Source organism: Coregonus clupeaformis, chromosome 6, assembly GCF_020615455.1.
Source record: "Coregonus clupeaformis isolate EN_2021a chromosome 6, ASM2061545v1, whole genome shotgun sequence".
In the NCBI taxonomy this organism is placed as follows: domain Eukaryota; kingdom Metazoa; phylum Chordata; class Actinopteri; order Salmoniformes; family Salmonidae; genus Coregonus; species Coregonus clupeaformis.
Genome location: NC_059197.1, coordinates 39,428,925 through 39,451,450, shown reverse-complemented (window position 1 = coordinate 39,451,450; position 22,526 = coordinate 39,428,925). Strand labels below are relative to the sequence as shown.

The following is a 22,526-nucleotide window of genomic DNA, read 5'->3' as shown; positions in this document are numbered from 1 at the left end:
TGGTGTTGAACGCTGAGCTGTAGTCAATTAATAGCATTCTCACATAGGTGTTCCTTTTGTCCAGGTGTGAAAGGGCAGTGTGGAGCGCAATAGAGAATGCATCATCTGTGGATCTGTTGGGGCGAGTGGGTCTAGGGTTTCTGGGATAATGGTGTTGATGTGAGCCATGACCAGCCTTTCAAAGCACTTCATGTCTACAGACGTGAGTGCTACGGGTCGGTAGTTATTTAGGCAGGTTACCTTAGTGTTCTTGGGCACAGGGACTACGGTGTCTGCTTGAAACATGTTGGTATTACAGACTCAGACAGGGAGAGGTTGAAAATGTCAGTGAAGACACTTGCCAGTTGGTCAGCGCATGCTCGGAGTACACGTCCTGGTAATCCGTCTGGCCCTGCGGCCTTGTGAATGTTGACCTGTTTAAAGGTCTTACTAACATTGGCTACGGAGAGTGTGATCACACAGTCATCCGGAACAGCTGATGCTCTCATGCATGTTTCAGTGTTACTTGCCTCGAAGCGAGCATAGAAGTAATTTAGCTTGTCTGGTAGGCTCGTGTCACTGGGCAGCTTGTGGCTGTGCTTCCCTAATTGTACGTGTGTGTAGCACAAGCAGCACGGTACAGTAGATGGTTCTCTCCACTTGTTTCAGGATACGGGGGCTTTGGTGGTGGTGGTGGTGGTGGTGGAGCAGGCCTTCCTGGGGGAAAAGGAGGTCCTGGATCCAAACCTGGATACCCCATTGGAACTGGTGGGGATTTGGAGAACACTTACACAAATATATGTGAAAATATATTTTAAGGGCACTCTATTACTTAAATGAATTCGAATTGAGACCTGTAACTCTAATGTCTATGTTCCCCCACTCTCTGCAGGTGTGGGGACAGGAGGTCTTAACCCGGCCCAGGCTCAGGCTAAAGCTGCTAAATATGGTAATGATCTCTATCACAGAGCTACTGAATGTCTTTACTTCAACTACTAACTCTTGAGGTGTTTACTCTCTCTCTCTCGCACCCCCAGGTGCTGGTTTGGGTGGTGTGCCCGGTGCAGGTGGAGCCTACCCTGGAGCGGGTGGAGCCTACCCTGGAGCGGGTGGAGCCTACCCTGGAGCAGGAGGAGCTTACCCCGGAGGTGAGAGAGAGAAAGAGAGCGTGTGAGAAAGAGACCTGACAGTGTACAGTCTCACCAAACAAAACTACTAGACAGGACAGCCACAGTTAACATTACTACTACTAGATATTCAGAGGATACAAGTGAAACATATTGCTTTTTCACTCTTTTTGTTTTTTATACTGACAGTGAGAGTATATCTAAAGATTTGTTTATTAATTTTTTACGTTTCAGGATATAATCCTGCTGCAGCCAAAGCTGCTAAATATGGTAAGAAACATCACTCAGAACTGCAACATCAGAGTTTTAACTAGTAAGACAAGACTGAATTTGAGTCGTTTCTTGTGACTCTCCACCCTAGGAGTCCCAGGAGGTGCAGGGGGCGTCCCAGGTCTTGGATCAATAGCAGGAGGAGCAGGAGGAGTACCTGGGGTGGTACCCGGAGGAGCTGGAGGTACATATGAAAGTAACTGTACAACATAAAAATCGGATAGACCTCTTAAAGTGAATTTAGTTAGTTCAGAATTCTGCATAATTTTTTTGTGATTGCAGTTTGACTATGAAAATCTGTGTTTCTAATGTATAAACTTTTGCATTTCAGGATATAACCCTGCTGCGGCCAAAGCTGCTAAATACGGTAGGAAAGATCTCTCAAAACAGCAACACCAGAGGTGGTACATATATATTTTTTGTATGTTCACCTTTAACGGGGCAAACAGCAGTTGCTATATCCATTTTTAGACTTTTAAATTAATGATACTGTATATACCCATTGATTCTTGAATAATATAACATACATGCCTCCTTAGTTTAGTTGAACTGTCGTACCATCAAAATCAAAAATACAAACTTATTTTACTCCTTTGTTTGTAAACTTTGCATTTGTAAACAAATGCTGCATAGCCTCAAAACAGCGTTAAAACTATAATGTTGATATCATGGATGGTCAGTCTTGCATCTGTAGCACTGTCTATAAATTTGAGAGTGCTTACATTTCTCCAACCCCATCCCTCAGCTTTTAAGAAAACAGTAGTGGGCTGTCTGCTTTGTTATTGTTTGAACTGCAGATCATCCCTTTAACTAACTGTTCTTGTCTTGTCTTGCCACACAGGAGTTCCAGGAGGTGCAGGAGCAGGCCTAGGAGCTGGAGGACTTGGTGGAGTACCAGGAGGGGGAGGGGGGGGTGTACCTGGGGCTGGAGGTGAGCCTAAAAGTATACTACACTAAACTCATCTCAGTGGTGCTGCTCTTTACTGTGTAGATTAAGGACTTTATTCAGGTATGATATTGTAAGCTAGATGGTTATATTTGGCAAAAATCTATAATCATCTTTAGACTATAAAAATCACGAGTGATTAACTTTTTGCATTTTAGGATATAATCCCGCGGCGGCCAAAGCAGCTAAATATGGTAAATAATCAAAACAGCAACATCAGAATTGGTACATTGATTGAATTCATGCTGTTAACTAATTTAGTTCCACTGTTAACTGACTGAATTTAGACATGCTTCTGAAATCCAATGGTTTTCTTGTGTCCCTCTACACAGGACTCCCAGGAGGAGGTGCAGGCGGGCTCCCAGGTGCTGGATCAGTTGCAGGAGGAGTAGGAGGAGTACCAGGAGCTGGGGCTGGAGGTACAGAAAGGAGTACCATTGGGGTGCAGGATGTAATGTAGTTTGACTGTACTGTATGTCTACTGTAATGGCTTGGCAGAATTTCCTTTTTAATGTATTAACGATTTACATTTCAGGATATAATCCTGCTGCGGCCAAAGCCGCTAAATATGGTAAGAAACATCACTCAGAACAGCAACATCAGAGTTGGTACATTGTTTTTAACTCATGCTGAAATATCTGTCCACTTTTAACTAACCCTTGTTTTCATGTCACCCTCCACCACAGGAGTTCCAGGAGGAGCAGGGGCAGGGTTAGGAGGAGCTGGAGGTAGACTAAACACCTCTGTATGGAGGAAAATACTACATACCTCTTCTACAGGATGTGTGCCTAGCTATAGCTTTAACTAATGTAGAGTCATGTCCAAAATTATTGGCACCCTTGATAAAGACTGTATAAAATAAATAATACAATTACTGAACTATGGTCTCAAAACAATGGGGAAATTATATTATTTGATATTAATACAATTGCTCAGAGAAATAGATTTTGTTTAAAAGTAATACAAACGGGGTCAGAGTTATTGCCACCCCTGTTTTGAATACTCCAGCACCCTCCCCTTGCGAGGATAACGACACTGAGCCTTTGTCTAAAATATTTTATGAGATTGGTCATTGGGAGGGATCTTAGACCATTCCTCAATACAGAATCTTTCCAGATCATTGTTATCCTTCATCTGCGCCTATAGACTGCCCTCTTCAATTCAAACGACAGGTTTTCAATGGGGTTCAAGTCCGGAGACTGAGATGGCCATGGCACTTTGTGGATTTTGATGTCTGTTTATGATTATTGTCTTTCTGGAAGATTCACTTACGGCCAAGGGTTCCGTTTCTCGATGCCAAACAGCATTGGCACATGGATTGGAACCGGTGCTATGGTCAGATGACATTAAAATAGAGCTCGTTGGCCATGTACATCAGTGATGGGTTTAGCATTGGAAACAGAAGCATATGCAGAAAAGTACCTTATAACTACGGTAAAATATGATGATGGATCTTTGGCTATCTTTGGCTAGACAAAAACCCGAAGCATTAATCAAAATCCACAAAGAAATTGATAATTTGCCACAAAATCAGCATTTTGCAATGGCCATCTCAGTCTCTGGATTCGAACCCCATTGAATACCTGTAGTTTAAATTGAAGAGTGCAGTCCATAAGCGCAGACAAAGGATATGTTTGGAGGAATGGTGTAAGATCCCTCCCAACATGTTCTCCAATCTCATAAAACTCTTTGTCGTTATCCTCGCAAGGATAGGGTGCTAGAGTATTGAAAACAGGTGTGGCAATCATTTTGAATCTAAATCTATTTCTCTGAGTAACTGTCAATTATATTAATATCAAATAATATAATTCCCCTAAATGTTTTGGAGCATACAATATAGCTCAGTATTTGTATTATATATTTAATAGTCTTTTTTACTCATCTTTATCAAGGGTGCCAATAATTATGTACCTGACTGTAAATTATGCCAGCTACTGGGCTCTGCATGAAGCTGTTATGAAGGTGATGTGCCTTGCTCAAACAGACCCCAATCTGAGAGTTGGTAAGCAGTGCATTTTGCCTGTAGACGTCCTTGTACATGCATTATAATATTGTATTGTCTTGACTCCTATCAAGTGCACTAACCTGGATTGGCACTGCAGCTTTAAACTCAATGTAGCAGACATCTTTAACACCATCACCATTTTCACCATCTCTGAACAGGCTATGGAGCGGGAGCCAGGCCTCCCTATTACGGTGAGGATAACTAACCAAAACATCCCAAAGCAGCCCAGGCCACAGCCTTTACAATGCTGTTAACACACCATCACTCACTGAAGGGCTACGTTCTTTGGTTTAGCCAGCTCCAACTCACACCAGTCTTTTTTAAATGGTCATACTTTATAGTGTAATATACTGTATGGATGTTACCCTCCCTATAGGTGTTCCAGGGGGTGCTGGATTTGGGGGAGCAGGGGCTTTTCCAGGGGCTGGAGGTACCTTATCTAATTATTGCACTATAGTATATCACGCTTGTAGCAATTTCATGAATTAATTCATATCATAAACGACTGCTTGAGGAGACTCAGAAATTCATGGTAAGACAAATGTTCATGTTCAAGTTCATTTGAATCATAAAGATGTACAGTAATTTCCACCCTGCAGTCACTCTGTGCTGTCTACTGCTGCTTTATGGGGCTAGAAATGCAGTTGTATTTTGTTAATTCAAGCCAATTGCATTTTAGGATACAATCCTGCTGCCACTGCCAAAGCTGCTAAATATGGTAAGAAAACCACATACTGTGTCCATAATAAGTATATAGGTTGAGAACTTTTGTGAAAAAGAGCACAGTTTGGGGGATATGGCATGTAGAGGCAAACCGGATGGACATCATGAAAATGATCTGAGAGGTTGAGGGTAGAGGAAGTTCAGGAGTAAAAACAAAGCAAATAGAATTATTATAAAATTGACTGTGTCCATAAAATGTATATAGTATGTATAAGCTGGAAGTAGAGGCCTAAGCGTTGTTGTTTACTGGTTTACTCCAATTAGGGAGGGATGGTGGGGTTCGTAACTAAAAAGGAAAATACATTTTAAAAAAGGATATGTATATGTAAGTATTTATATGTATGTATGTATGTATGTATGTATGTATGTATGTATGTATGTATGTATGTATGTATGTATGTGTGTGTATGTATGTATATATATACACTGCTCAAAAAAATAAAGGGAACACTAAAATAACACATCCTAGATCTGAATGAATGAAATAATCTTATTAAATACTTTTTTCTTTACATAGTTGAATGTGCTGACAACAAAATCACACAAAAATTATCAATGGAAATCAAATGTATCAACCCATGGAGGTCTGGATTTGGAGTCACCCTCAAAATTAAAGTGGAAAACCACACTACAGACTGATCCAACTTTGATGTAATGTCCTTAAAACAAGTCAAAATGAGGCTCAGTAGTCTGTGTGGCCTCCATGTGCCTGTATGACCTCCCTACAACGCCTGGGCATGCTCCTGATGAGGTGGCGGATGGTCTCCTGAGGGATCTCCTCCCAGACCTGGACTAAAGCATCCGCCAACTCCTGGACAGTCTGTGGTGCAACGTGGCGTTGGTGGATGGAGCGAGACATGATGTCCCAGATGTGCTCAATTGGATTCAGGTCTGGGGAACGGGCGGGCCAGTCCATAGCATCAATGCCTTCCTCTTGCAGGAACTGCTGACACACTCCAGCCACAGTCTAGCATTGTCTTGCATTAGGAGGAACCCAGGGCCAACCGCACCAGCATATGGTCTCACAAGGTGTCTGAGGATCTCATCTCGGTACCTAATGGCAGTCAGGCTACCTCTGGCGAGCACATGGAGGGCTGTGCGGCCCCCCAAAGAAATGCCACCCCACACCATGACTGACCCACCGCCAAACCGGTCATGCTGGAGGATGTTGCAGGCAGCAGAACGTTCTCCACGGCGTCTCCAGACTCTGTAACGTCTGTCACGTGCTCAGTGTGAACCTGCTTTCATCTGTGAAGAGCACAGGGCGCCAGTGGCGAATTTGCCAATCTTGGTGTTCTCTGGCAAATGCCAAACGTCCTGCACGGTGTTGGGCTGTAAGCACAACCCCCACCTGTGGACGTCGGGCCCTCATACCACCCTCATGGAGTCTGTTTCTGACCGTTTGAGCAGACACATGCACATTTGTGGCCTGCTGGAGGTCATTTTGCAGGGCTCTGGCAGTGCTCCTCCTGCTCCTCCTTGCACAAAGGTGGAGGTAGCAGTCCTGCTGCTGGGTTGTTGCCCTCCTACGGCCTCCTCCACATCTCCTGATGTACTGGCCTGTCTCCTGGTAGCGCCTCCATGCTCTGGACACTACGCTGACAGACACAGCAAACCTTCTTGCCACAGCTCGCATTGATGTGCCATCCTGGATGAGCTGCACTACCTGAGCCACTTGTGTGGGTTGTAGACTCCGTCTTATGCTACCACTAGAGTGAAAGCACCGGCAGCATTCAAAAGTGACCAAAACATCAGCCAGGAAGCATAGGAACTGAGAAGTGGTCTGTGGTCACCACCTGCAAAACCAGTCCTTTATTGGGGGTGTCTTGCTAATTGCCTATAATTTCCACCTGTTGTCTATTCCATTTGCACAACAGCATGTGAAATTTATTGTCAATCAGTGTTGCTTCCTAAGTGGACAGTTTGATTTCACCGAAGTGTGATTGACTTGGAGTTACATTGTGTTGTTTAAGTGTTCCCTTTATTTTTTTGAGCAGTGTATATATATATATATATATATATATATATATATATCTGTATATATACAGTTGAAGTCGGCAGTTTACATACACCTTAGCCAAATACATTAAACTCAGTTTTTCACAATTCCTGACCTTTAATCCTAGTCAAAATTCCCTGTCTTAGGTCAGATAGGATCACCACTTTATTTTAATAATGTGAAATGTCAGAATAGTAGTAGAGAGAATGATTTATTTCAGCTTTTATTTCTTTCATCACATTCCCAGTGGGTCAGAAGTTTACATATACTCAATTAGTATTTGGTAGCATTGCCTTTAAATTGTTTAACTTGGGTCAAACGTTTCGGGTAGCCTTCCACAAGCTTCCCACAATAAGTTGGGTGAATTTTGGCCCATTCCTCCTGACAGAGCAGGTGTAACTGAGTCAGATTTGTAGGCCTCCTTGCTCGCACACGCTTTTTCAGTTCTGCCCACACATTTCCTATAGGATTGAGGTCAGGGCTTTGTGATGGCCACTCGAATACCTTGACTTTGTTGTCCTTAAACCATTTTGCCACACCTTTGGAAGTATGCTTGGGGTCATTGTCCATTTGGAAGACCCATTTGCGACCAAGCTTTAACTTCCTGACTGATGTCTTGAGATGTTGCTTCAATATATCCACATAATTTTCCTTCCTCATGATGCCATCTATTTTGTGAAGTGCACCAGTCCCTCCTGCAGCAAAGCACCCCCACAGCATGATGCTGCCACCCCTGTGCTTCACGGTTGGGATGGTGTTCTTCGGCTTGCAAGAACCCCCTTTTTCCTCCAAACATAACGATGGTCATTATGGCCAAACAGTTCTATTTTTGTTTCATCAGACCAGAGGACATTTCTCCAAAAAGTACGATCTTTGTCCCCATGTGCAGTTGCAAACCGTAGTCTATCTTTTTTATGGCGGTTTTGGAGCAGTGGCTTCTTCCTTGCTGAGCGGCCTTTCAGGTTATGTCGATATAGGACTCGTTTTACTGTGGATATAGATAATGTTGTACCTGTTTCCTCCAGCATCTTCACAGGGTCCTTTGCTGTTGTTCTGGGATTGATTTGCACTTTTCGCACCAAAGTACGTTCATCTCTAGGAGACAGAACACGTCTCCTTCCTGAGCGGTATGACGGCTGCGTGGTCCCATGGTGTTTATACTTGCATACTATTGTTTGTACAGATGAATGTGGTACCTTCAGGCGTTTGGAAATTGCTCCCAAGGATGAACTAGACTTGTGGAGGGCTACAATAGTTTTTCTGAGGTCTTGGCTGATTTCTTTAGATTTTCTCATGATGTCAAGCAAAGAGTTTGAAGGTAGGCCTTGAAATACATCCACAGGTACACCTCCAATTGACTCAAATGATGTCAATTAGCCTATCAGAAGCTTCTAAAGCCATGACATCATTTTCTGGAATTTTCCAAGCTGTTTAAAGGCACAGTCAACTTAGTGTATGTAAACTTCTGACCCACTGGAATTGTGATACAGTGAATTATAAGTGAAATAATCTGTCTGTAAACAATTGTTGGAAAAATTACTTGTGTCATGTTCAAAGTAGATGTCCTAACCGACTTGCCAAAACTATAGTTTGTTAACAAGAAATTTGTGGAGTGGTTGAAAAACAAGTTTTAATGACTCCAACCTAAGTGTATGTAAACTTCCAACTTCAACTGTATATATATATATATATATATATATATATTTGCAGGAAAAAAAAACATATGGGGGATTGGAAGTGATGCAGACAATTACATTGATAGAAGTTACAATCTATCTGCACTATTAAAGCTGATATACCCCCTAATTATTTATATTGATTTTTAATTTTAAAAAACATTCATAAAACAAAACAAGTTTTTAAACAACTTCAAGCTCATTCAGTGTTGGTACAATGCTTAATTTTTTTGTGACCCTCCACCAAAGGAGTACCAGGAGGTGCAGGAGCAGGCCTAGGAGCTGGAGGACTTGGAGGAGCAGGAGGAGGGGTACCTGGAGGAGCAGGAGGAGGGGTACCAGGGGCTGGGGTTGGAGGTATCTCATCATGGTCTAAGGCTTACAACAATTTCATGGCTGGATAGTATAAACTAGTGCTTGGCAACAGGATTATCTAAAGTGATATTTATATTTCATGGTCTTATTACATTTTAGGATATGTGGCTGGAAATGCAGTTTTGTTATATTATCCAAGTGAGGAGAGATGTTTTGAATTAATGTCATTGTTTTGTATTTCAGGATACAATCCTGCTGCCACTGCCAAAGCTGCTAAATATGGTAAGAAAAATCAGTCGATATCAGGCCAGACTCATTCAGTGTTGATACAACAGATGAATTTGAAATCCAATGGTTTTCTTTTTTCCTCCCGACCATAGGGTTCCCAGGAGGGGCAGGAGCAGGCATAGGAGCTGGAGGAGCAGGGGGAGTACCTGGAGGAGGAGCAGGGGGGGTACCTGGGGCTGGAGGATATAATCCTGCTGCAGCCAAAGCTGCTAAATATGGTAAGATTACTCAAAACAACAACACTAGTCTCATTCGGTGTTGGTTTATGGTATACATTACTTTTAAATACAATCATTTTTCTCTACAAAAGGAGTTCCAGGAGGTGTAGGAGCAGGCCTAGGAGCTGGAGGACTTGGAGGAGCAGGATATGGAGGAGCAGGAGGGGCTGGGGCTGGAGGTACCTCATCATAGTTAATGGGCTATAACTATTAAAATCAAGTCTGAAATCTTAAATGTATAAACTTGAATCTATTCACCAGGATATAACCCTGCTGCGGCCAAAGCTGCTAAATATGGTAAGAAACATCACTCAGAACTGCAACATCAGAGTTGGTGCAATGGTTGAATTTATGGTAAATGTTTTGTCCATTATTGCTTTCTGACCCTCCACCATATGAGTTCCAGGAGGTGCAGGAGCAGGCCTAGGAGCTGGAGGAGCAGGAGGAGTACCAGGAGGAGGAGCAGGGGGAGTACCTGGGGCTGGAGGGTATAATCCTGCTGCAGCCAAAGCTGCTAAATATGGTAAGAAAAATTTACATAAATTGAATTCATAATGACATTTCTGTCCATTTTTAACTACCGTGTGTCAACTCATGATGTGCCCTCTCCTGTGTTATAGGTCAGGGGGCTGCTGGTGGGCCAGGGGGTGGATATGGTGGCGTGCCTGCTGGAGGATATCCCAGGCCTGGGGGTACGTACACCAAAGGGATGCCCATGTGGGATGGAAGGGTCTGGGGGAGGGGTGGAAGTAAGGGCAGTGTTCACACATACAATATGTATTTGTTCTAATGTACAGCACACCTATATGTAGTTTGCAAACTTTGCATAGGGGTAGAGTTGATTTTATATAGGTTTAAGCAGTGGAGTTAGATAGTTGGGTTGAGCAGAGGGTTTGGTTTTAAGGTAAAGTGGGGTACATTGCCTTATAGTGTTACTAGATTGATGATGTTCTATGTTTTGATTGACAGGCTATGGGGGATATGGAGGGGCAGCAGGAGGGGCAGGAGCTGGAGGTAAAATATCATGAATTGATAGCATAAACCAGTGTTAGTGATACTACTGTATCATGAGACTTGGGGTGCAGGAGTGATGTTTTTAAGTTATACACTTTTCAATTTCAGGATATAATCCTGCTGCAGCCAAAGCTGCTAAATATGGTAAGAAGAAGAAGAAGAGTAACAAGTCTACTGTATCTTAAGCACTTCTGAATAGAGACATTATTTCAAAATAATAACATTTTCTTCTTGTGGTCCCAGGAGCTGGAGGAGCAGGCCTAGGAGCTGGAGGAGCAGGCCTAGGAGGAGCAGGAGGAGGACCAGGGACTGGGGCTGTGGCTGGACCAGTATATGGAGGTTTGTTCAGAAGTTGAAATCTAATGTCAGCTGGAAGAGTTAATACTGTTGGTTATGATTGGGAAGCTTTGGTCTGTCTTATCAAACCATTTAAGAGGTCATTTATTAACTTTGCTATTTGTTTTGTATTGTAGGCTATGGAGGGTATGGAGGGGTACCAGCAGGAGGGGCTGCCGCTGCAGCCAAAGCTGCTAAATATGGTACATTATCCTCTCCATGATTTTGAAAAATGTACTGCCTAACCTTTGTATTAATATACAGTGTTGATATACTGCCGGTGGTGCCAAACCCCCTAAATAAATTTGATTGTTTTTCCCACTGGGTTTCAAAGAAGCAACCATTAGATATTACATGTTGTTTAAACCACCAAAGAATAACATCCTGAGCCTGATCTGTAGGAGTTCCAGGAGGAGCTGGCGTGGCCGGGAGAGCAGGAGGGGTGCCAGGGGGTGGATATGGAGGTGTGTCCCTTTTGGCTTTGCCCTGTAAATGTACTGTACTATATACTACACATTATGTTGATCTCTGTAAAGGGTGGCTTCCCGGACACAGATTAAGCCTAATCCTGGAATAAAACACTTTTTCAATGGACATTCTCCATTGAGCTTGCTTTTTAGTAACCACCCCCAATTGTTTTAGTGAGTTCATAAATCAGGGATGATGTCTTTAATTGATTAACTTTTTGCATTTCAGGATATAATCCTGCTGCGGCCAAAGCTGCTAAATATGGTAAGAAACATCACTCAGAACAGCAACATCAGAGTTGGTACATTGGTTAAATTCATACTGAAACTTCTGTCCACTTTTAACTAACTATCATGTTCTTGTGACCCTCCACCACAGGAGTACCAGGAGGTGCAGGAGCAGGCCTGGGAGCTGGAGGACTTGGAGGAGCAGGAGGAGTACCGGGGGCTGGAGGATATAACCCTGCTGCGGCCAAAGCGGCTAAATATGGTAAGATCAGTCAAAACAATCAATCTCATTCAGTATTGGTACATTGGTTGAATTTACGTATATCTTTGGCTTTTTAAGTCGTGGTGTGACAAGTCTACTGTATCTTTGGCAGTTCTGAAGTTGGACATTCATTCAAAATCCAATTGTTTTCTTGTGACCCTCTACCACAGGAGTCCCCGGAGGTGCAGGAGCAGGCATAGGAGCTGGAGGAGCAGGAGGATTACCAGGAGGAGGAGCAGGGGGTGTACCTGGGGGAGGAGCAGGGGGGGTACCTGGGGGAGGAGCAGGGGGGGTACCTGGGGCTGGAGGATTTAATCCTGCTGCAGCCAAAGCTGCTAAATATGGTAAGATTACTCAAAAGAGCAACATCAGAATTGGTACATTGGTTGAATTCATGCTCACGTCTCTGGTTTTGAAATCATATAATTTCCCTCTACACAGGAGTCCCAGGAGGTGTAGGAACAGGCCTAGGAGCTGGAGGACTTGGAGGAGCAGGAGGAATACAGGGTGGAGTACCTGGTGGAGTAGGAGCTGGAGGTACGTCAGAGGATGTGTGTGAATAGTAAAGACATCAGAAAGAGCTCAAACAGTATCACGGTCTGGTCTGTCTTTCTGTGAGATATCAAGGTGATGCACAATACAGTGAGAATATTAATTATGTGATGCTTGTGATTGCAGGATATGATCCCGCGGCCAAAGCTGCTAAATATGGTAAGAGCTTCTCTCATTGTATCATAACTTTTAGTCTATGTAATGCAGACCAGTGGAAGAACAATATTGTTTGTCTGTTCTGTGTGGTCTCTGTACAGTACCTATTCTCTCTTGTTAGCTGGATCACTATGGCTCAAGAGATTATACTGTACCCTCACCTATATTCTTACCTACCCGCAGGTATACCAAGTGGGGTGGGCATCGGTGGAGAAGGTGTGCCAGCGCCCGCAGCGACTCCAAGTCCAGGCGTGGGCGTGGGTGGTGGTGTTGGAGGATCTGCCGTTGAGCGCACTGACGTACCAGGGGGCACAGGGATACCTATCGCAGGCAAACCAGGTAAATGGATACTAGTTTCACCTTTGATTCTTGCTAGGTTTCTTTTTCCTGGCCTAGATAGATAGTTCCTTCAGGATAATTGGGTTTAAAGAAAATCCACAAAATTACTAATGTGACACTATGACACCTTTACAGCAGAGGATCCATCTCTAGAACCCGGTGTAACTCCCATACCTGGTAGAACCACAAGTTTTGCACTCAACAAGACTGGATTTAATTAATCTGTTTTCTCATTGATCAGTACAAATACTGTATATCAAAAGCTACAGAGTAAGCGTTAGTTACTGCAGGGGATTCTCAAACTTTTTGGGTACCCTTTTTGTGATAGAAAATTCATCAGGGACCCCCTCATAATAAGAACACAACTCGAGTGAGTTAAAAATACAAGGAGTGTAGTAAACTATGACGTTGGCAGTGCAAGTCTCGAGCCTGGGAAGGAACATTTTCCTGCAATTCTATACATTTTGTCATGGGGCAGAGAGAAAACTTTGCCATTTGAAGCTTAAATTACAGTGCATTTATGTTTAAAAAACATTTTTGGGGAATACAAGAAGTATAATGTTAAAAAATGGGTAATTGGTAGAGTACTGTGGATAACAATATCCCTGTGAGCCTCTCAGGCCCATGTGGCCCAGGGTTAAGAACATAAATTGTAGATTAATAATATTACATTGTATTGTATTGTATTGTATTACACCCTCTAGACTTATTCCACGGATCACTATATCAAAATTAGTTGAATCTGTTGTTGTTAGTAATATTCAGTAAAAACATATATGTAAAAAAAATACATATATACCGCAGACACCAACAGTACCTCAGACCCAATTTTGAGAACCCCGGAGTTACTGTATTTGAAATATGCACTGTATTTTACAGAGCTGTTAAAAAAGCGGTAATTACTGTAACATAGAATGCCATAGAAATATATTTTTTTATTCTATGATAGAGACTGATTATAATGCAAGTTATAGTTTTCCTTTTTGTTTCATGTACTGTATAACCTGTATATAACCCGACAAAGCCCCATCAGACTTTTTCAGCAGGCCTCATCAAGACATCAACGGCCTACAGACACAGGCTTAGCATCCTAGCTAACTCCCCCCTCCTCTACCACTACCACTGCTGTCTGGCTAACTGCTCTCCACTGCAGGTGTATCAAACAGCAATGTCAGTATCGCACAAGCCAGTCCCTGCCTTATCTCCTCCCAAACCCCAAACCTCTTTGCCCCCATCTCTTCTCCCCAAACCCTCAAACAAGAGACAGATTAATATCTGCATCGCAGTGCTAGCTGTGCCACTAGAGAACCTGGTTCGAATCCAGGCTCTGTTGTAGCCGGCCGCGACCGGGAGACCCATGGGGGCGGCGCACAATTGGCCCAGCGTCGTCCAGGGTAGGGGAGGGAATGACCGGCAGGGATGTAGCTCAGTTGGTAGAGCATGGCGTTTGCAACGCCAGGGTTGTGGGTTCGATTCCCATGGGGGGCCAGTATAAATATAAATAAAATGATGTCAGCACTCACTAACTGTAAGTCGCTCTGGATAAGAGCGTCTGCTAAATGACTAAAATGTAAATGTAATATCTGTTCTGCTAGTGCTGTCCCCTTTAGCATCATTGTATGGTCCAATAGCTATTCACCACCTGGAGCTGGAGCTTATCCCCTCCCCTCCTGCCATGGCAGTGCCAAGGATCCCCATAATGGCTTCTGCCCTACGCTAGTTTCCCCTACCCTATATATTTTTCAACTGCAATGGATGAAACTGGAACCTGTTGTCTTTTGGCAGATCCCACACCTATTGGCACACAGGCCACAGAGGCCCCAGAGCCAGAGCCCAGTAAGACTTGCTGCTGTCTGTGTTCGCATGATCAAACTCTTTCTGACAAAGGAGTTACACTTCATCTGAAGAGTGTAGTATACACATATGTTCTTTACAATTCCTTACATAAGCACTTCATAACATTTGATACGATTATTTATTGGCTTTTGATAAACATTTAATCCATATGACAGTCGTTAGCGGTTGATTCTGTTAGATTCCTTTGTGAAAACATTGTAGTGTTTTGGCCTCCTGCAAAAAAATACAAAAATGTAGAGGAATGTAATGTAATGCTCATGTGGGTGTTGACAAAATAATGTGTTGCCAATGTATTTTCTAGAAGTAGTTTGTCCTCTTAAAATGCACCTCCTCTCTGTCCCTCAACTAATTCTGCAGCTCGCTGCGCTTGAAATGTCTCACATTTCTGCTCTCTCCTCCCTCCCTTCGCTTTTTAACCAATAAGATTAATCTGACACTTGTCAATATTTGACTGACTTATACTTTAATGTTTCTGGTTACTGTTAATGTTACTGGTATGAGACTGTATTGTGACAAGCTTTTCCTCCACAATAAAGATTGCTCCGATGGAGATTGTGCCTGGTAGACCTGTAGGTACATACTGTATGCACTCACCCTTTCTCCTTGGTAGTTAAAGTCCTATCTCCCTCTATCTTCTACAGCAGGGGATCATATCCTTGTTATTACCTGATGTTTACTTACAGTACTGTATTCTAAATCCCACATTGTTTAAAAATAATAATAATTGAAAAATGGACACAAAAGTACATATTACTGTGTCATTCTTTCAGCACATATTTTTTGGAACCCCTGCTTTAGATTTGTTCTTCACAGTAGGGAAACTAACATTTGTGTAGCTTCACAGTATTTCATTTTGTTTGATTTTCTCTCTGTCTTGTTGCATCTCGGATAGAGTACTTTGATACAGTACTTTATTGTTAATTTCCATGGAAATGTATAGTATTAGTATACCATGTCATTGATTAACTTTCTGTTGGTTTGCTGCAGGTGCCACAGGAGTACCAGGAGGTATGTATTGGACCACTGCAGAACAGTTGTATTTTTTATGAAGCCAACATCAATTATACTTTATATTCACTAGTTTTGCAATATATGTCATTAGAATCACTGAACATTTTATTTGAGTGGTAAGTCATTCTATTTTGGAATAACTTTTATAACTGTCATAATTATGACTTAGCTGGTAATAATTGACCTGATTGCCTTCACAGTTGGGGCTGGGGTGCTTCAACCTAGCGATAAGTTATTGAAATAGATTCTCCTGACAATGTAAACATCCTTCTGCATAGGAATGGTGTCCTACTTGTACCTATCAACATTTCTGTACTTTCTTATATTTTCTTCTTGTCTTATCTTTGAAGAGCAATATTAGATGGCTTTACTATCAGCTCATCTTCATTGTTTATGACCTGTGATTTTTTTGAATTTACTGTACAGTCAAACATTAGCAGGGGTTTTCATTGATCATTACTTAGAACGGATATTCCTCTGTAACTGTGTGTTAAAGACTTTTCACTTTGCTTCCAGCTGGTACAGGTCCAGCTCAGCCTGGTGAGTATTGTGTCCACCATAGCAGACCTGGGTTCAAATAGTATTGGTTTTCTTTCAAATACTTCTCATGTAGTTGCTACTGGAGTACAGCAACCTGGAGGTAAGGTGTCTCGATAGTGGGCACTATAAGGAGCAGTGTATGTGATATTGTTTGACCACATGATGGCGACAAACTCCTGCAGGCAATGCTGTTAAGTAGTTTGTTTCCAGTTACATAGTGACATGATAATAATAATAATAATAATAATAATAATAATAATAATTTGGGTGTTTATATTTGTCCTATTTCACACGTACATTATACGTACATTATACGCATGTGTGAATTGGAAATGTGTTTTTCGCATATCCCAACTCCCCCTGAGACACCCTTGGAGAGTGGGATCACTGCCATGGTCAGCCATTATCAACGGCGACCCTGGAGCAATCATGGTTAAGTGCCTTGCTCAAGGGCACATCGGCAGATTTTTTACATTGTCTTCTCAGGGATTCAAACTAGCGACCTTTCAGTTACTGGCCCAACACTCTAACCGCTAGGCTTTATATTATTTACAGGTGTGGGTGTCGGAGCAGGTGGCAAAGCTCCTAAACCCCCTGGTGCAGGTAAGGATTCTGAAACCCTACTAATACCATATTATTGCAGTAGTATTACAGCACTGGTTGTTTACAACTGCAAATTGATACCATCAACTCAGATCCATAACCCATTCAAAAATGTGATTGAACACTTTTATATGCCAATATAAAATGTATTAACCCCTATGCACATTCTTGTAACAGTGATGTACCAACCCTTATGCACACACGATTCGGAATAATATGCTTTGTTATTGGTCAGATAAGGATGTTATTACCTTCTTCACGTGAGTCAATAGCAGGAGTTGATTACACGCAATGAACAGCAGCATCAGCCCTTTTCTCTGGTCTAATGCACCAAAACATCCAATTAAGACTGGACTGCTACTGAAAGGAATTATGATTCCATGGTAATATATCATATATGAATAATGCTGACACAGGCCACAATTTTTGTTGACATACCTAAAACGTGTTAGCCATTGCAAGACAGTCATATTGATTAAAGATATACAGAGATAAGGTCAAGTCAACAGTATATGATAGTAAAAGGTGCAGTTATATTTGCTAGTAGTCTCAGGCCTTTATAAGGTGCTGTTGGGACATGTAATATTAAAGAATTGACCGAATCTAGACATGTGAATGCAGTCATCTGTATATATTCACATGTTTGTTTTGTGCTTTTTTTTACCCCATGCCGTATGAGGTAAAGCTTTAGGGCGAAGCTATTTGCATCAGGATGATAGAGACAGTTCTGCACCATCAATCTCAAATTAATTTAACTGCCTGAACTCCTGTGAATGTGTTGAATATGTTATCTGTCTCAGCTGGCTGGGTAGCTCCTTCATTAGAGGCAAAAAGAAAACAATTCAGGCCTACATGTATATATTTTTGTGAACCATTTCTATTGAGCATTCAAATACATATTTGGATTACAACATAAAATGAAGGCCCATGTATGACTATTGGCCAACCAATCTTAAACTAGATGAGAGCGCAAAATGAATGTGTGAGGTCTTAAACCTGAAAGGCCTTGCATGACTGAATCTGTATTAGGATGTTCTGATTTAATGTCTTAACTAACATTCTTTGACTGAGCCATTCATTGGTGTCCCCTGGTGATGAGGTCATCATGTCAGGAAATAAGATGCTTTTCTTTGTCGTCATGATTCAGGGGGATACCCGTATGGTGGTTATGGACAGGGTATGTATGAGAGAGGAGAAGAGCAGACCACAACCTTATCATCACTGCACTAGCAGCAGACACACACACTGCTTAAACACACATGCACAAACACACACACATCTCTGTTTTTATTTTAAACTACTGTATGACTTCACTGAGATGTGACCTTGGCTTGATCCATATATTGTAGGCAATATATATCATAATACAGATCCTTACACCATTCAGTATTTTATTCAATTTGCGATTTCCATAATTAATCAATCCACTACACACATTATGAGTGATATGCTGATTTAATCATGCATTATGATATATAATTATATGCTAATTTAATGATTGAACATGAATCATTTTTTACATGAATCAATAATAGGATTTGTTCACATGAATTAATTATAGGACTGATTCATATGCTATGGACAGCAGTATCAGCCTCTTCTCTGTAAATTAATGCATCAAAGGTCGGATAAAAATGTGGATTGTATGGGCAGGCCAGGGATAAATTGGGTAATATTTTGACATGTTGAAGGCATATTAAAGTTTATTATATAAGCAGGAAGCAGCTAACTTTATCGGAATTAGTATGTTAGCTACATGACCTGACGGAGCCACTCACTGGTGCTCCCTTGACAGGAATAAAGCTGCTTTTCTTTCCATCATGATTCAGCAGGACAACTCCCATATGGTCAAGGTTATGGACAGGGTATGTATGAGAGAGGAGAGGAGGGGAGAGGAGGAGAGAGGAGAGAGGAGGAGAGGATAGGAGGCTACTCCACCACATCCTCTTAAAACTAGTATTATAGGCAAAGAAAGAAAACAACATACGTCATCATCTAGTTTGAACTGTACTGGATCATGAACTCTGACCTCTAGGCTGACCTCACAGTAAACCTCTTATGTCATCACTTTAAAAGCTTCACACTGTCTGTAGGTCTTCACTATCAAATCACAAGGTCATGTTGAAGAGATGATTGTTGATAGAGCTAGGACAATAAAGCTTGCGTGTGACATTCAGCATAGACAGGAGGTACTGTAGTTGGCAATACTGTATAGTCCTTTCCACCATCATACATAACTCCATCTCAGATCAGTGTCCCATCCCACAGCTTTGATGGTACACTACAGTACAAAGTGGCATCCCTTCCAGCCTCACACCCGACCATATGTTATGTCCATGGGGTTTTAATGGCATATATTGCTCCACAGGTGCAGGTGCTGGTGGATATCCCTATGGAGGAGGCTATGGAAGTAAGACAATTTTTCTATTTGCATCCTTGTAATGGAGTCTCAAACTTAATTCACTAGGGCCATGTGCGGCCTTAGGTTACTCTCTACTCAGACTAAATCCCCATCACTGTAATTGGTTTATTCAGGTTTTTGTCCATTAATATCAACTCATGTCCGTATCCCTGGTGATATTGCAATACAGTCACTGTGGAGTAGAAAGTAAAAATAGGCTGTGTGGATTACGTTTATGATCTCTGTATTTCCTCAGCTCCATACGGAGCAGGAGCTGGACAACTTCCTGGAGCCAAGCCCCTGAAACCTCCAGGTGTGTGTCAGTGCATGGCTGAGTCATAAGAAGTGTTTATTAAAGCTGTAGCTACAGTACAGTGAGCTCTAAAAGTATTGGGACAGTGACACATGTTTGGTCGTTTTGGCTCTGTACTCCAGCACTTTGGATTTGAAATGATACAACGTGCAGACTGTCAGCTGTAATTTGAGGGTATTTTCATCCATATTGGGTGAACCGTTTAGAAATGACAACACTTTGTGTCATTTGAAGCTGAATCTCCTCCCATTTTAGGGGACCAAAGGTATTGGGACAAATTCCCTTATGTGCAGTGGCGATTTTAGCATGTAAATCTTAGTGGGGCAAAACAAATATTGGGGGATGCATGCCAGCAAAGCCACAACACAACACTAAACAATACATGAATTGTACTATAACAGTGACAAACGGTGCCCACAAACTGTTAGGGCCTACATAAAGCTGTCCCAACAGCAGAGTCCCAACAGCAGTTCCAACACCTTACAACTGCTACACCTGGCTATCAGCGGAGCCTTGTCTGGCAGCGAAACAGTTCATTCAGCCTAATTTACTGCCTTTTAAGAGGCAAAAATAATTTGCCAGTAGATTGTCGACTTGATTCATGATGATGACTGCTAGCTAAGATTTTGAAAGTATGATGTTGACATGATCAGTCCAATCCAAGCTATTGTAGATATAACGTGATTTGACATAATTCTATCTGTGGCCAATGAACTTGAGCCTTCTTGGATGGGCACTTCTAATGTAACTCTATGGCAGCACCCATAGCTCTACCCTTAGATTTGGTGGTGACGTAGTGTCCCCATGAGTGACAGAACACTGAGCCAATCACGGCGCAACTAGAGAACATTATCAACCCATACACTCCGTATTTTCCGCTGGCTGCCCCACCACCACCACAGAATGCACTGAGCTAGGCTGAAACACCTGCATTTTGGAGCTGCCTTACTCAAGAAAGCAAAAAAGAGACCATGTTTGTATGTGGCTTTATTAACTCAATTATTTTTTATTTTATTTTACATTGTTTGCAAACTGATATGTGACACCTATTAATGCCAAAATAACATGCAATACAGGCAACTCTGTATATGGGGCTCAGCCCCACCTGCCCTGAATGACGGGTCGCCACTGCTTATCAATCAATCAATCAATCAATCAAATGTATTTATAAAGCCCTTTTTACATCAGCAGATGTCAAAAAGTGCTATACAGAATCCAGCCTAAAACCCCAAACAGCAAGCAATGCAGATGTAGAAGCACGGTGGCTAGGGAAAACTCCCTAGAAAGGCAGAAACCTAGGAAGAAACCTAGAGAGGAACCAGGCTCTGAGGGGTGGGCAGTCCCCTTCTGGCTGTGCCGGGTGGAGATTATAACAGTACATTGCCATTAAGGCCAGATTTTTCTCCAAGATATTCAAACGTTCATAGATGACCAGCAGGGTCAATTAATAATCACAGTGGTTGTAGAGGTTGCAACAGGTCAGTACATCAGGAGTAAATGTCACTTGGCTTTTCATAGCCGGGCATTTAGAGGTTGAATAGCAGGTGCGGTAGAGAGAGAGAGTTGAAAACAGCAGGTCTGGGACAAGGTAGTACGTCCGGTGATCAGGTCAGGGTTCCAGAAGCAGTACGACAGCAAGGAGTCATCAGGCCAGGTAGTCCTGAGGCATGGTCGTATGGCTCAGGTCCTCCGGGGGGGGAGGGAGAGAGGGAGAGAGAGAAAAATTAGAGGGAGCATACTTAAATTCACACAGGACACCGGATAAGAAAGTGTCTTAAAGTAGACAAAAGTTTGGTATTTGGTCCCATATTCCTAGCACGCAATGATTACGTCAAGCTTGTGACTCTACAAACGTGTTGGATGCATTTGCTGTTTGTTTTGGTTGTTTCAGATTATTTTGTGCCCAATAGAAATGAATGGTAAATAATGTATTGTGTCATTTTGTAGTCACTTTTATTGTAAATAAGAATAGAATATGTTTCTAAACACTTTTACGTTTATGTGGATGCTACCATGATTGCGGATAGTCCTGAATGAATTGTGAATAATGATAAGTGAGAAAGTGAGACGCACAAATATCACACCCCCAAGACGTGCTAACCTCTCACCATTACAATAACAGGGGAGGTTAGCATTTTTGGGGGGGTATGATATTTATGCCTCTGTAACTTTTTTACTCATCATTATTCACGGTTCATTCAGGATTATCCATAATCATGGTAGCATCCACATTCATGTAGAAGTGTTTAGAAACATATTCTATTCTTATTTACAATAAAAGTGACTCGAAAATGACACAATACATTATTTACCATTCATTTCTATTGGGCACAAAATAATCTGTAACACAACCAAAACAAACAGCAAATGCATCCAACAAGTTTGTAGAGTCACAAGCTTGATGTAATCATTGTGTGCTAGGGATATGGGACCAAATACTAAACTTTTGACTACATTAATACACATAAGTGAATTTGTCCCAATAATTTTGGTGCCCTAAAATGGGGGTCAATATTCAGAAAGTGCTGTAATTTCTGAGCGGTTTACCCGATATGGATGACAATACACTCAAATTAAAGCTGACAGTCTGCACTTTAACCTCATAGTCATCGTATCATTTCAAATCCAAAGTGCTGGAGTACAGAGCCAGAAAAACACAAAATGTGTCACTGTCCCAATACCTTTGGAGCTCACTGTATATGATCGCACTCACTGTGTTTTGTATCTCTCGTGTAGTTGTGGGAGGAGCAGGCGGTGTGGCTGGAGGAGCAGGTATTCCTCTTACTGGAGCTGGTGGTGGTGCAGGTATGGGATCAGTTTCGTACCTGTCTTAGGAAATAAACAAGCTTTCTGTGTAACTGAGCCATTTAATATCCCCAATGTACCCATAATGGAGCCGTA

The 22,526-nt window shown here is 42.0% G+C and overlaps 1 protein-coding gene across 1 annotated transcript in view; it reads left to right on the top strand.

The window, feature by feature from the left end:
• LOC121567915 (elastin) overlaps positions 1-22,526 on the top strand; it is an 82,763-nt gene that overhangs the window by 50,203 nt on the left and 10,034 nt on the right. Inside the window, exons 17-50 of the mRNA XM_041878303.2 lie at positions 649-747; positions 872-928; positions 1,017-1,127; positions 1,341-1,376; positions 1,468-1,560; positions 1,708-1,743; positions 2,218-2,307; positions 2,481-2,516; positions 2,655-2,741; positions 2,858-2,893; positions 3,009-3,050; positions 4,486-4,518; positions 4,704-4,757; positions 5,007-5,045; positions 9,284-9,322; positions 9,421-9,546; positions 9,639-9,725; positions 9,808-9,843; positions 9,953-10,069; positions 10,167-10,238; positions 10,516-10,560; positions 10,669-10,704; positions 10,804-10,899; positions 11,034-11,099; positions 11,298-11,360; positions 11,593-11,628; positions 11,743-11,754; positions 16,285-16,308; positions 16,864-16,911; positions 18,059-18,088; positions 18,741-18,776; positions 19,280-19,321; positions 19,569-19,625; positions 22,362-22,430. Coding sequence (XP_041734237.2) covers positions 649-747; positions 872-928; positions 1,017-1,127; positions 1,341-1,376; positions 1,468-1,560; positions 1,708-1,743; positions 2,218-2,307; positions 2,481-2,516; positions 2,655-2,741; positions 2,858-2,893; positions 3,009-3,050; positions 4,486-4,518; positions 4,704-4,757; positions 5,007-5,045; positions 9,284-9,322; positions 9,421-9,546; positions 9,639-9,725; positions 9,808-9,843; positions 9,953-10,069; positions 10,167-10,238; positions 10,516-10,560; positions 10,669-10,704; positions 10,804-10,899; positions 11,034-11,099; positions 11,298-11,360; positions 11,593-11,628; positions 11,743-11,754; positions 16,285-16,308; positions 16,864-16,911; positions 18,059-18,088; positions 18,741-18,776; positions 19,280-19,321; positions 19,569-19,625; positions 22,362-22,430 — 1,986 coding nt within the window. The remainder of the gene's footprint in view (positions 1-648; positions 748-871; positions 929-1,016; positions 1,128-1,340; positions 1,377-1,467; positions 1,561-1,707; positions 1,744-2,217; positions 2,308-2,480; positions 2,517-2,654; positions 2,742-2,857; positions 2,894-3,008; positions 3,051-4,485; positions 4,519-4,703; positions 4,758-5,006; positions 5,046-9,283; positions 9,323-9,420; positions 9,547-9,638; positions 9,726-9,807; positions 9,844-9,952; positions 10,070-10,166; positions 10,239-10,515; positions 10,561-10,668; positions 10,705-10,803; positions 10,900-11,033; positions 11,100-11,297; positions 11,361-11,592; positions 11,629-11,742; positions 11,755-16,284; positions 16,309-16,863; positions 16,912-18,058; positions 18,089-18,740; positions 18,777-19,279; positions 19,322-19,568; positions 19,626-22,361; positions 22,431-22,526) is intronic.